At 49.3% G+C, this 12,310-nt stretch overlaps 1 protein-coding gene across 1 annotated transcript; it reads right to left on the bottom strand.

The window, feature by feature from the left end:
* Positions 1-1,149: 1,149 nt before the first annotated feature.
* C31H19orf12 (chromosome 31 C19orf12 homolog) lies at positions 1,150-5,326 on the bottom strand. Its single transcript, XM_090322692.1, has 2 exons — positions 5,167-5,326; positions 1,150-1,412 (listed from the first exon to the last, which is right to left on the bottom strand). The coding sequence occupies exons 1-2, from the start codon at positions 5,324-5,326 to the stop codon at positions 1,150-1,152; spliced, it is 423 nt and encodes a 140-aa protein (XP_090178818.1).
* Positions 5,327-12,310: the final 6,984 nt, after the last annotated feature.

The following is a 12,310-nucleotide window of genomic DNA, read 5'->3' as shown; positions in this document are numbered from 1 at the left end:
AACTTTAGCTGCTGGAGAATCCTCAGATTGCAGTTGGGATCAGCAGAGTCCAAAACCAAGGTGGAGCTGCACGGTCTCAGGGAAACATGTTGTTTTTATGCTGATGCAACAGGTCTAGAGCAGAAGAGCGTCTTCTCTAAACTTTGTTTCAAGTCCTAATAACTCAATGAAGCTCATGGTCGAAAGGGCCAATACAGCCCTCTCACTGAAGAATCAACGATTTGATTCTACGTGCATCAAACCAGTGGAGACAGAAACAAGGATAACAGTTCTAAGAGGCGCCATCTTGGCAATGTGGTGCCTGCTAGGGAATTGGGGTTAACTGCCATTTGCCTTCATGGTGAATGAAGAGGACGTCACACCCCGGGAAAAGCACATACCTGGAGCCCTAAGACAGAGATGGGGATGAAGACAATAGGTTACTGGACTTGCTTCCTGGGCTCTTGAGTTCCAGGTGACACTGCTCCCTGACAGGACCCTATTTAAGTCCTGATCAGCTCAGCTGCCATTTGGTGCCATGTGTCATGTCTCCTCAGATCACGTGGGAAGTCCCCTTGAGCTCTCTATCGGTGCTGATCTGATGTGTTGGCATTGTGTTTCTGCTCCTCCTTCGCATCACTGTCCTCATGGTTCAGTGTTCTAACAGTGTTGAGTATGCTGGAGGCTGCAGGTCTTTGAGACGGGAGTCTACACGCCCAACTTGACCTCTCAAAATGTGGCTTCCTTAATCGCACAGTGGAAGTCTTGTAAAACAGCTCTGCAGGCATGTGCCGTGGTACTTGGCTATTATCATTGTTAAAACCCAATCCCTTGGAATTTTGTGTTGGGACACAGTAATATACACAATATGGCCAGTGCCCTAAGGAAGTAGAAAAAGAAGAAAGAAGGAAAAGAGAACAGTGGGGTGAATGTGCTTTCAGAAAACCATGTTTTCATTTTGTGTTAGCTTTTGGTGTTGGTACAGAGGCTAGAAGTCACTGAGGCAGGATGTGTTCTTCCCTTCTTGCCCCCATGGACATACAAATGCTTCTTGGGTCCAAGCTCACTGCCACACAAAACCCGGCTGGTCTCAGACACAATGGGATTAGAACTCAGCACCCAGGTTGTATCTGCAACCCAGCAACCCCCTGATTCCAAGGAGTCAGTTTTCTAGTTGCCATAGCGAATCTTAGCCTGCAGATCCTTGGTGACATAGTTGACCACAAGGGTCAGCATCCTCTCCTGGAGAGTCTCGTTGTGCAGGACCAGGGCTGAGAGCTGTGCCGCATCCATCCAGTCCAGGTTGCGCACGATGCCCGAGACCTGGGTAAACAGCTTCTTCTTCTCAGAACGAGGCAGATCTATCAAGATCTTTGGGACCGGCATAAACTCTTCCTTGGTCTTCCAGGTTAGCAGACTACCAATGATGCCCCCTAAAAACACAAATGGGGTGATCCAAGATTCCGTTCAAAATCATGTCCAGTCGGGTGGAGTGGCTCACCGCTGTAATCCTAGGTACTCAGGAGGCTGAGATCTGAGGATCTGGGTGCAAAGCCAACTCCAGCACAACAGACAGTAAGAGTCTTATCTCCAGTTAAGTACTAGAGGATGGGAAGTGGCGTTGTGGCTTAAGGGAAAGGGTGATAGCAGGAAGTGGGGCTGTGACTTAAGGAGTAGGGTGGTAGCCTTGAGCTGAAGAGCTCAGGGACAGTGCCCAGGCCCAGAGTTCAAGCCCCAGGATCCACAACACACACACACACACACACACACACACACACACACACACACACACACGTCCACACTATGAGAGACAGTTTTTGGTTTTGGTTTTGAGTTTTTTTTCTTGCCAGTCCTAGGGCTTAAATTCAGGGCCTACGCATTGTCCTTGAGCACTTTTTGGTCAAGACTAGCATTCTGCCCTTGGAGTTTTTGTTTATCTGTATATGTGTGTGTCAAGTCCTTGGGCTTGAACTCAGAGTCTGGGCACTGTCCGTGATCTTTTTCTTGACACACTGCTCCACTTCTGACTTTTGGGTGATTTCTTGGACAGAAGAGGCTTAGGGATTTTCCTGACCATGCTGGCTTTAAATCATGATCCTCTAGACCTGAGCCTCTTGAGCACATAGGGTGACAGGTGGCCACGGGTGCCAGCTTAAGATTTACAGAAACTGAGCACTGTGGGTTGAGCTAGAGCTGGGGGTAGGGTCCTGGTTCTAAGTCATAGTAGACAAATCTGAGAACCAGTGAACAAAAAAAATCTGAGCTGGGGCTCAAGTGCTCGAAAATCAGCCTTGAGTGAAAAAACTAAGCAAGAGTACAATGTGCTGGGCCGGGAGCATGGCCCAGTGGTAGAGTGCTTGCCTCACATACACAAAACCCTGGGTTCAATTCCTTGGTACCACATACAAAGAAAAAGGCAGAACTGCTGCTGTGGCTCAAGTGGTAGAACATGAGCCTTGAGAAAGCCCAAGAACAGTACTCAGGCCCAGAGTTCAAACCATAGGACTGGGAGAAAAAGAGAAGAGAAAAGAGAGAGAGAGAGAGAGAGAGAGAAAGAGGGAGAGAAAGAGGAGAGAGAGAGAGAGAGAGAGAGAGAGAGAGAGAGAGAGAGAGAGAGAGAGAGAGGAGACTAAGTTGCTGAGTTAAATCCCAACACTGGAAAAAAGGCACTGTGGTCTTGAAATGAATTCCCAAGCCCAGAGTTTAAGCCCCACAACCCCCCCCCCAAAAAATCTGAATATTCCCACATATCTCATCTCAAATACAAGGGCTGTTAGGAAGTGGATTTTCAAGGACTATCTGCTCAGTGGGGTGACCTAGTGCCTTTTATCTGAGGAGCTGTTAGGAAACTTTCCCTCGGCAAAGAGATTTTTCTAGGGCCTTTGAATTCAGGGCTTCTGCTTGCTCTGGTGGCACTCTGATCCCCAGTGCCACCTCCAGCTTGCTTCTTGACAGTTATGATAGAGCTAAAAAAAAAAAAAAAAACAAACATTGGGGATCTGGTCACCATGGTTCATGCCTGTAATCCTAGCTACTCAGGAGGTTGAGCTCTAAGGATCCTGGTTCAAAGCCAGCCCGGGTACTGAAGTCCATGAGACTGTTATCTCCAATGGCTCAAGGGGTAGGGCAGTTGCCTTGAACTGAAAAGCTAAAGGACAGCGAACAAGCCCAGAGTTCAAGCCCCAAGACCAACAAGATAAAACAAAACAACAACTAAAAAAAAAACCCTTTAGGTTTTTCTGCCCTAGCTGGCCTTGAACTGTGATTCCTCAGGATCAGAGTGGCAGGGCACCAACCTTGAATGACAGAGCAAGATTACAGTTTCCAGGCCCTGAGTTAAAACCCTAGTACCAACACACACACACACACACACACACACACACACACACACACACACACAGAGGCACCTGCTTGCCAACTGCACTCAGGACACAAGCTTTTAGACCAGCTTTGTGATACATGCCTGCATCCAGGCTAACCAGAAGGTTAGAGGACCACAGACTCAAGTCAACCCAGGCAAAGGCATGAGACCCTTATCTGAAGAAACAAAACAAAGCACAAAATAATTGAAAATAACAACCACAAAAATACTAAAGCATAAAAAATGCATGGAGGCATAGCTTGTGTGGTAAAGCACCTTCTTCCCAAATACAAGTGCTCTTATCAGCACATTCCCAGGACTGCCAAAACTCTGAGCTCCCTGTGTCTGTCCATTTGTCTCCTCCCGTCCCCCCCCCCCGCCCGCCTCAGCCCCCACTCAGAAATAAAGAAACATCCTATGGAGGGAAAGTAATTAATTTACAGATTTGGCTGAATATTTTCTTCCCAGGACACCCATGAAGCATTCAGACCTGACAAGTTTAGAACTCTTTCCTTTTTTTTTCCCCTTCAGTCATTGAGTTTGAACTTGGGGCTTGGGCACTGTCCCTGATCTCTTTGGCACTCAAGGCTAATGCTCTATCACTTTGAGTGACAACCCTACTTTGGTTTTCTGGTGGTTCCTTAGAGATAAGAGTCTTGTTGGAGACATTGCTTTCAGCCTCCTGAGGAAGTAAGATTATGTATAAGATGGCACCTGACGGGGCCGGGAGTTTGGCCTAGTGGTTAAAGTGCTTGCCTAGCATGCATGAAGACCCAGGTTCTATTCCTCGGTACCACATACATAGAAAAAAAGCCGGAAGTGGTGCTGAGGCTCAAGTGGTAGAGCTCTAGCCTTGAGAAAGTCCAAGGACAGTGCTCAGGCCCTGAGCTCAAGCCCAGGACTGGTAAAAAAAAAAAAAAAAAAAAAAAAAAGATGGCACCTGGTAGCTCACTAATGAGTCAGTACTTGCTGACCAGGAAGGCTCTTTGCATTTGTTGATTTGTTTCTTCCGTGCGCGTGGATAGAGTGGGATCGCTAGATTTCTTCCTGCTTTCTTTACTGCTTGTGCAGTTGACTTTTATTGTGATTGGCTGCTTAAGGATATAAATAGTGTGGGATTTCTGGGGAAAAGAAGAGAAAGGCAGAGAGAAGGAGAAAGGCAGAGAGACAAGAAAGCAAAGAGAAATTTAAAAAAAAAAAAGACCTCTGCTTACAGCTATTTGAGTCTGTAATCATTCCCAGTCTGCCTCCGAACTGACCCGTCGTTGCGGCAGGCAGGGACAAGTCTCATGGATTTTCGTGACCAGGCTGGCTTCAAACTAGGATCCTCAGCTTTCAACCTCCTGAGGAGCTGGGGGGGAGGGGGTGAGCAACCAGGCATCGAGGGATGAAATCTTGTACACTAAATCTTTAGGGGAATGTGAATATTTGATTTGCACAGGACCATAAGGCTGAATAGAATCACCAAGAATACCAACCTGCAAAAGCCTTCTCTTCTCTGGAAAAAGTTCCCCAGGTTTCTGGGTCAGGTGCCATTGTCACCCAGGATGAGGGGGAGCCATGGAAATACTGTGTTCCTGCAAGTGTCTTTCTTATTTCTCTTTTATGCTTATCCTGGGGCTTGAACTCAGGGCTTGGGTGTGGTTCCTGAGCACCTTTGCTCAAGGCTGGAGCTCTACCAGTTGAGCCACTTCTGGCTTGTTGTTGCTTCAATGGAGATGAGTCTCATTCCTGCTCTGGCTTCTATTGTGATCTGATAGCCTGGCCTCAAAGGCTCTTAACACCACCACCCCAGACAGCTGGGTCTGTGAAACAGTCATACTTACCAACTAAAAATCCTGCGGGCCCACCAACCAAGCCACCGACAAAGGCTCCGGTCCCTATGACCAAATTGCCCTTCCAAGAAGGCTTTACAGCAGCCTGCATTTCCTTTTCCTTAGAAAGGTAGCAGAGCAGCTGTATGACATCTTGGACCGTGAGGGTCATGTTGATCAACCTATGAGAAAAGTACAAGGGAGAAAATGCAAATGAGCTTGGAACGGGGCATTTCCACCCAATGGATGGGCTTCCAGAGAGTGGAGGGCGGGACTCCATCCTTTCCCTGCATACAGATGCAGCTCAGCCCTAGGCATGAGAGCACAGTGCATCATGGGAAATGTCCACAAATGGGGCCACAGTGAGAGAATTCACCAAGAGAAGCCACAGACAGGAGAGAGGTTTTCTCTGCCTTCTGATTAATGTCTGACTTCTGAAAGATTACAGACCAAACTTGGGCCATTCTCTTACACCAGAGGCCCTTCCTTCCTTGTTGCTTTGTGATCTTTTCTCCCCTGTTCACAGGAAATAAGAGATTCTCAGACATTCATGACCAGTCTGGCTTCAATCCAAGATCTTCCTGATCTCAACTCACATTGCAGGATGAGCCACACACAACTGGTGAACTTATTGTTCTTTCTTTCTTTCTTTCCTTCCTTCCTTTCTTCCTTCTTTCCCTCGGTCCCTAACAGAGATGAAGCCCATCATTCATTGAGGTTGACCATCAGTAGTGCTCAATAGAAAAATAAATATACCAATAAGTAAAGAGTAATTTTTTTTTGCCAGTCCTGGGGCTTGAACTCTGGGTCTGGATACGGTTGCTGAGCTTCTTTTGCTAAAGGCTAGCACTGTAGCTCTTGAGTTAACGTCTAGCTCTTTCTGTCTATACAGTACTGAGGAATCAAACCCAGATCTTCGTGCATGCTAGAGAAGCACTCTACCACTATGCCAAACTCCTGGCCCTAAGTAATTTTTTCAATGACAACTGCATCAGGCTTTCTGCTTCGGGGAATTTTCAAAATTCTCCACATTGATCCTGGGTGTGCAAAGGACACAGACAAATGGCTGCCACCAAACTCACACTGCTAGGGGCATGCAGGCTGTTCTTCACTGCTTACGGTGAGGGACCAAATTAAAATAAGTGCCATGACAGGCTGTAAAGTTGCAGACAAAGAAGCTAAGCCTAAGTTTTGCTTTCCCGGCCAGTAAGTTTCATTTTCCTGAAAGTCCTCTGACATCCCATAATAGGTCTGCTAGCAACAACCACTGGAATGCAAAGAATGTAGGCATAAAACAATGGGTCCTGGAAGACATTGGAACCGATCCACACAGGACAAAACTCTTTGCTCAATTACTATCCCTCGCTAATAAAAACTGCATCCCCATGCTATTCGAGACAATCTCCCAGCTGGACCCGCTTCTATGAGATGCGCTGGTGTGAGTCCAGGCTCGAGCTGGCCCTTCAGTAAAGACGCTTTTGCTTTTTGCCTCGGTGGTCTTTGGGGATTCCTCAAACTGGGCATTTCACCATCACTGCCAATGATTTGAGACACAACCACAGGACTGGCTTTTGCTTGGTAACTAGAGATGGGAGGGCCGGGAGTTTGGCCTAGTGGTGGAGTGCTTGCCTAGCATACGCGAAGACCCGGGTTCGATTTCTCAGTACCGCATACACAGAAAGGGCTAGAGGTGGTGCTGTGGCTCAAGTGGCAGAGCGCTACCCTTGAGAAAGTCCAAGGGCAGTGCCCATGCACTGAGTTCAAATCCCAGCACTGGCAAAAATAAAAAAAGCAACCCAGAGCTGGGAGTCTTTGTGCCTTTACTGCCCTTCCTCCAGATCTCACACTCGCGCCTCCCTGGGCAGCCAGGGGTGAGCACCCGCGGGCCGGCCTCGCCCTCCTGGGGAGCAGCAGTGCAGGGCTGACCTCCTAGCCCCCTCCCCTATCCCGCCCCACCTCACCCTTCGCAGGGCGCAGGCGACACCCACCTGCCTCGCCCGCACACGGGCCACCGCAGCCCTTCCCCGTGTCCCCATTTCTTTCCCGTTTTCCCCAAGTCCCTGGGCTTGAACTCAGGGCGTGGGCACTGTCCTTGGACGCTTGTGCTCAAGGCGAGCTCCCTGCCACTTGAGCCCAGCACCACTTCCGGCCTTCTCTGAGCCTGTGGTGGGGAGGAATGGAACCCGGGGCTTCGCCAGGCTAGGCCAGCACTCATCCTCGAGGCCCCGCTCCATTTCCTTTCACAGCCCAGAGCCGCTACCAACCTACCCGGCCACCCCAGCTCCTGTGTCCCCCCAGCTCTCACCTCCACCAGAGTGGGGACCCCTGCCCAAGGGCCGTGTGTGCGCGTGCAGTCCACACACCCATCTCCAGATGACAGGAAGTGAGCACGCGCGTCTCGGTGACTCCTTTTGTTCCCACTCGCGTCCTGCCCAGCCGTGGCCCCCCGCTCCCCCCAGGTCCACTCGTGGGCCCCGAGTCTCCCCGCCCCGGAGGCGCCCCGTTACCTGCTCTCTGGCCTGTGCCGAGCTCCTGGGGAATCAGAGGCCAGGGCACCCCAGTGTAGGATCCCAGCGCGCAGGCCCCGCCTCCTGCCTATGACTTTCGGGGTGGGCTCGGCCCGCTCCTCCCTGCTCCCCACCTCCCCCGCCGCCTCCGGCCCCAGCCCGACCGTTCACCCCGCGTGTGGGCGGGATCTGGGAGCGGAGTTCCTCCCCGATTGCTAGTCAGGGCCACACAGACGGGGTTCGGACCACCCCAGCCGGTTGACACCACCTCCCGGGCGCACGGACTCCGCGCCCTCGCCCAGCGCATGGCTCTGCCGGGCAGGACGTGCGCTGTAGCTCACACCTGCAGTGCCAGCTCTTCACGAGTCCTCGTGCTGGAGCGCAGTGATCGCTCTACCTGGCCCGAACTTGGCTGGGTTCTCATAACTTCCCAGAACTAAAGTTCACCGCGGGTTCCAGGAAGAAAGCGCCCAGGGCCGCGTCTGCAAAACCCAGCGTGCGCCTCGGTTCCCGGGACCCTGGGGACCGCGCCCTCTGGAGACCGGTCGTGGAACTGCAGCCGCCTGGCCCTCCCCTGGCAAGTGGATGCTGACCTCAAAGAAGCATCAGGGTGGAAGAGAAGATGAGCCAGCTGCCCACCACACCACCAGAGGCTCCTCCCATTGGACACCCCTACAGAACCTCTGCTCCCCTTTAAAGGAATTCCCCCAAAGACGAGCCTGGGGCCTCCCTGGACAGTTACAGAACTTCAGCTGCCTGTGCAGCCCTCCTACTGGACGTGGAGACCCCCCCGGACTAGGTCGCTGGGCGTCCAGGGGCCAGTGAGGAGCTTTGTTGTGGTGTGGTGGGCAGGAGTGGGGTGGATGGGGTGAGGTACGGGGTGGGGCTGTGAGTGTGAGAGTCTGAAGGAGAGCATGGCTGAGAACAGGCATCTCCTCCCTCTCAAGCCTCCTCTTCCTCTTCCTCCTCCCCATTGTCTTCCTCCTGCTCATCCTCTCCCTCATCTTCATCCTTGTTCTCCTCCTCCTTCCTCCCTCACTCCTCTTTCCTCCCTTCTCCTTCCCTCTCCCCTTCCCCTCCCTCTGCTCCCCTCCTCTCTCCTCTCAAAGAACCTCCATAAACTAAGGAATCATGACCACTAATTTGTGCCAGGGCTCATTAAATCAACATTCTTTCTTTGTCTATCTTCCTGCCCCCTCCCTGCCTCCCTCTCTCTTCCTCCCCCCCTCTTTCTTTCTTTCTTTCTTTCTTTCTTTCTTTCTTTCTTTCTTTCTTTCTTTTTGTGGGTCATAGGGCTTGAACTCAGCCTGGGTGCTGTCCCAGAGCTCTTCAGCTCAAGGCTACCACCCTACCCTTGAGCCAAGTCCCCCTTCTTATTTTCTAGAGGTTTATTGGAGATAAAAGTCTAAGATCTGATCCTCAGATCTCAGCCTCCTGAGTAGCTAGGATGACAGGCCTGAGTTACCTCACTTGGTTTCCTTACTTTTTCATTTTCTTTTCTACCAGTCCTGGACTTGAACTATGGCCTGGGCACTATCCCTGAGCTTTTCTATCAAGATACCACTGTACCACCTTGAGCCACAGATCCACTTATGGCTTTTTGGTGGTTCATTGGCCATCACAGTCTCACACTGTCTCACAGACTTTCCTGCCCAGGCTTGCTTTGAACTTTGATCCTCAGATCTCTGTCTCCTGGGTAGTAGCTACGGTGACAGTGTGAGCCACCAGAACCGGGCCCATCTTTGAACTTCTAATTAGTGTAAAGCAAAGCTCCATCCACTTTCCTGGCACCCAAGCCAGCAAACATGGCTCTTCTGCTGGACAAGAGAGTAGGGAATGCTGTCCAGGGACACAAGGTGTCTCCTTGGGGTCCACAAAGTCCCAAAGAAAGAAAATACAGATGAGCAAAGCAAACAGCACTCAGGGCTATAATGGTCTGGTTCGAAAGCCAACCCAGGCAGGAAAGTCCATGAGACTCTTACATCCAGTTGACCAGCAAAAAGCCAGAAGTGGAGGTGTGGCTGAAATGGTAGAGCACCAGCCTTGAGTACCAAAAGCATAACAAGAGTGCAAGGCCCTGAGTTCAAGTCTCATTACATTCACACACACAGACAAGTAAACACATCTTGGTTTCCTTTAAAATGTGTTGGTATATTGTACAGCCATTCTTTGCATAATTTGTTGTCCCTATGGTGAGGCTTTTCTAAGATCCCTTGGGCTCAGAATTCTGTTTCCCAGAGAGATGGGACACAGATGCCCATCCCAGCCAAAGTGTGGACAGGAGGAGGAGGGAGGGAGGAGGCCAGGCCAGGCCGCAGGGGTTTGCAATGCCTCACACAGAAATTGAGCGACATCCTCCATTCTCAGAGTCTGTGGCAGAGTTCTTGCCTTCTTCCTTTCCCTTCTTTTCACGTAAAATCAAGTTTTCCCCCTGAATGATTCTTTCAGAATGGGTCCACATGACAATGCTCCCTCCTCCATACAAATTACCCACAATACTGTAGTAATTCACTTAAGCCTTTGAGCCAAGGAAGTTGAAAACTTCTAATCCCCACGAAGGCAAAAGGGGTGTTGTGTGTGTGTGTGTGTGTGTGTGTGTGTGTGTGTGTGTGTCTTGTTAGGCAGTCATCCTAGGGCTTGAACTCAGAGCCTGCACACTGTTCTTAAGCTAATTTGCTCGACCACTTGAGCCTTGAGTCACAGCTCCACTTCTGGCTTTTAACTGTTCATTGGAGATAAGAAATTTCTCAGAGTTTTCCTGCCTAGCCTGACTTTGAACCGCTATCCTCTAGATCTCAACTTCCTGATTAGCTAGGATTCCAGGTATGATCACACTGATGAGTACCAGGATTGCAAATCCTTATTTTAAACACACAGGAAGCACGGGTTTAAGATTCAAACAGGAGGTCATTTCTTTGGGGGGAAAAAAAAAAAGCCATGACAGAAAAGCTGAAAGCAATTGCCACTCCACAGTTTTTGCCCAGCCCAGTTTCACAGGGAGCTCAGGACATTACTGGAAGCTAACACCAGGGGATGCTGTCAGCCAGGAAATAGGGGCATGGATGCTGTACCACAGGTGCAGGGCACTGTTTCCTACTGCCTTGACCATAATAAAAGGAAGCATCACATTATAAAGACTATACAAGTAACAGGACTTTCCTACTTATTTATTTTGTTCAGGTATCGAATCTTGAACTCAGGGCCTGGGCACTGTCCCTGAGCATTTTTGCTCAAGACTAGGGCTCTACCACTTTAACTACACTTCCATTTACTGGTGGTTCATTGGAGAGAAGAGTCTCCTGACTTGCCTGTCCGAGTTGTCTTTGAACTGCAATCCTCAGATCTCAGGCTCCTGAGTAGCTAGGAGGACAAGTGAGAGCCACAATGCCTGGCTCTTCTCGTTCCCTCTTCCTGAGACTTCTAGTAACTGCAGTCTACTTCCTTCCTCTCTCCCTTCTTCACTTCCTTCCTACCTTCCTTCCTCCATTTTTCCATGCTTTCTCTCCCTCCTCCCTCTCTCCCTTTCTTTCCCTCTTTCTTTCTTTTTCGACTGGAGTTCCATCCTAGGGCCTTGCTAAGAGAGGAAGAACAGAAGGAAGGAAGGAAGGAAGGAAGGAAGGAAGGAAGGAAGGAAGGAAGGAAGGAAGGGAGGGAGGGAGGGAGGGAGGGAGGGAAAGGAAAGGAAAGGAAAGGAAAGGAAAGGAAAGGAAAGTCCAGCATTGGTGGCTCACGCCTGTCATCCTAGCTACTCAGGAGGCTGAGATTTGAGGATTGTGGCCAAAGCCAGCCCAGGCAGAAAAGTCCCCAGGAAACTCTTAACTCCAATTAATCACTCAAAAGCCAGAAGTGTGGTTTTGAGCTGTGATTCAAAGTGGTAGAGCTCTAGACTTAATCAGAAGAGCTCAGGAACAGTGCCCAGGACTTGAATTCAAGCCCCACAACTGACGAAAAAGAGAGGCTCAAGTGGTAGAGCGCTCGTCTAGCAAACACAAGGTTGAGTTCAACCATAATAAGAATTAGCTTTTATATTCAAAATTGGACTAGTGAAAATCAGTTTGTTTTCTTTGTTTCTTTTATTGTCTGGATAACATAGAGGGGTTACAGTTACATTAGTCAGAAAGTAGGTGCATTACTTTTCGCACATTGATGCCCCTTCTCATGTTTTTGTCCCCATTTCCCTCCCCCTACACCTTCCCAATCATCTTGTTTTTCCCCCTTCCCTTCCCTATTTTAAATAAACAAATAAACATATATACACTATACCAGGTAACAAAGTCAGACACAGTAACAACATGGGATTAACCATAAGGACAAAAAAGAGGAGAAATAACATAGTACATTAAGAACAACAATCACACAAGATAAAGCTCTTGTTTCCATATCCTAGAGATCCTTTCATTTAATCTCATCCTATATGACCTATGACCTAGGTTTTGACCTATCGTAATCCTCTGTTAGGAGAGTCCTAGATGTGTACTAATTATTACAAATGAGGGAAACCATTAAGCCTATGTTCCTTTGGGTCTGGCTTACTTCACTTAATATGATTTTTTCCAAGTCTTTCCACTTCCTTAAGAATGCAGTGATGTCATTCTTTCTGATGGCAGCATATCAATTTATTTTAATAGCATGGAGCTAAATTAAATGTT

This window comes from Megascapheus bottae, chromosome 31 (genome assembly GCF_031878675.1).
Source record: "Megascapheus bottae isolate mThoBot1 chromosome 31, mThoBot2.hap1, whole genome shotgun sequence".
Taxonomy (NCBI): Eukaryota; Metazoa; Chordata; class Mammalia; order Rodentia; family Geomyidae; genus Megascapheus; species Megascapheus bottae.
Note: the sequence above shows the minus strand (reverse complement) of the source record. Positions and strands in the feature narration are given on the sequence as shown.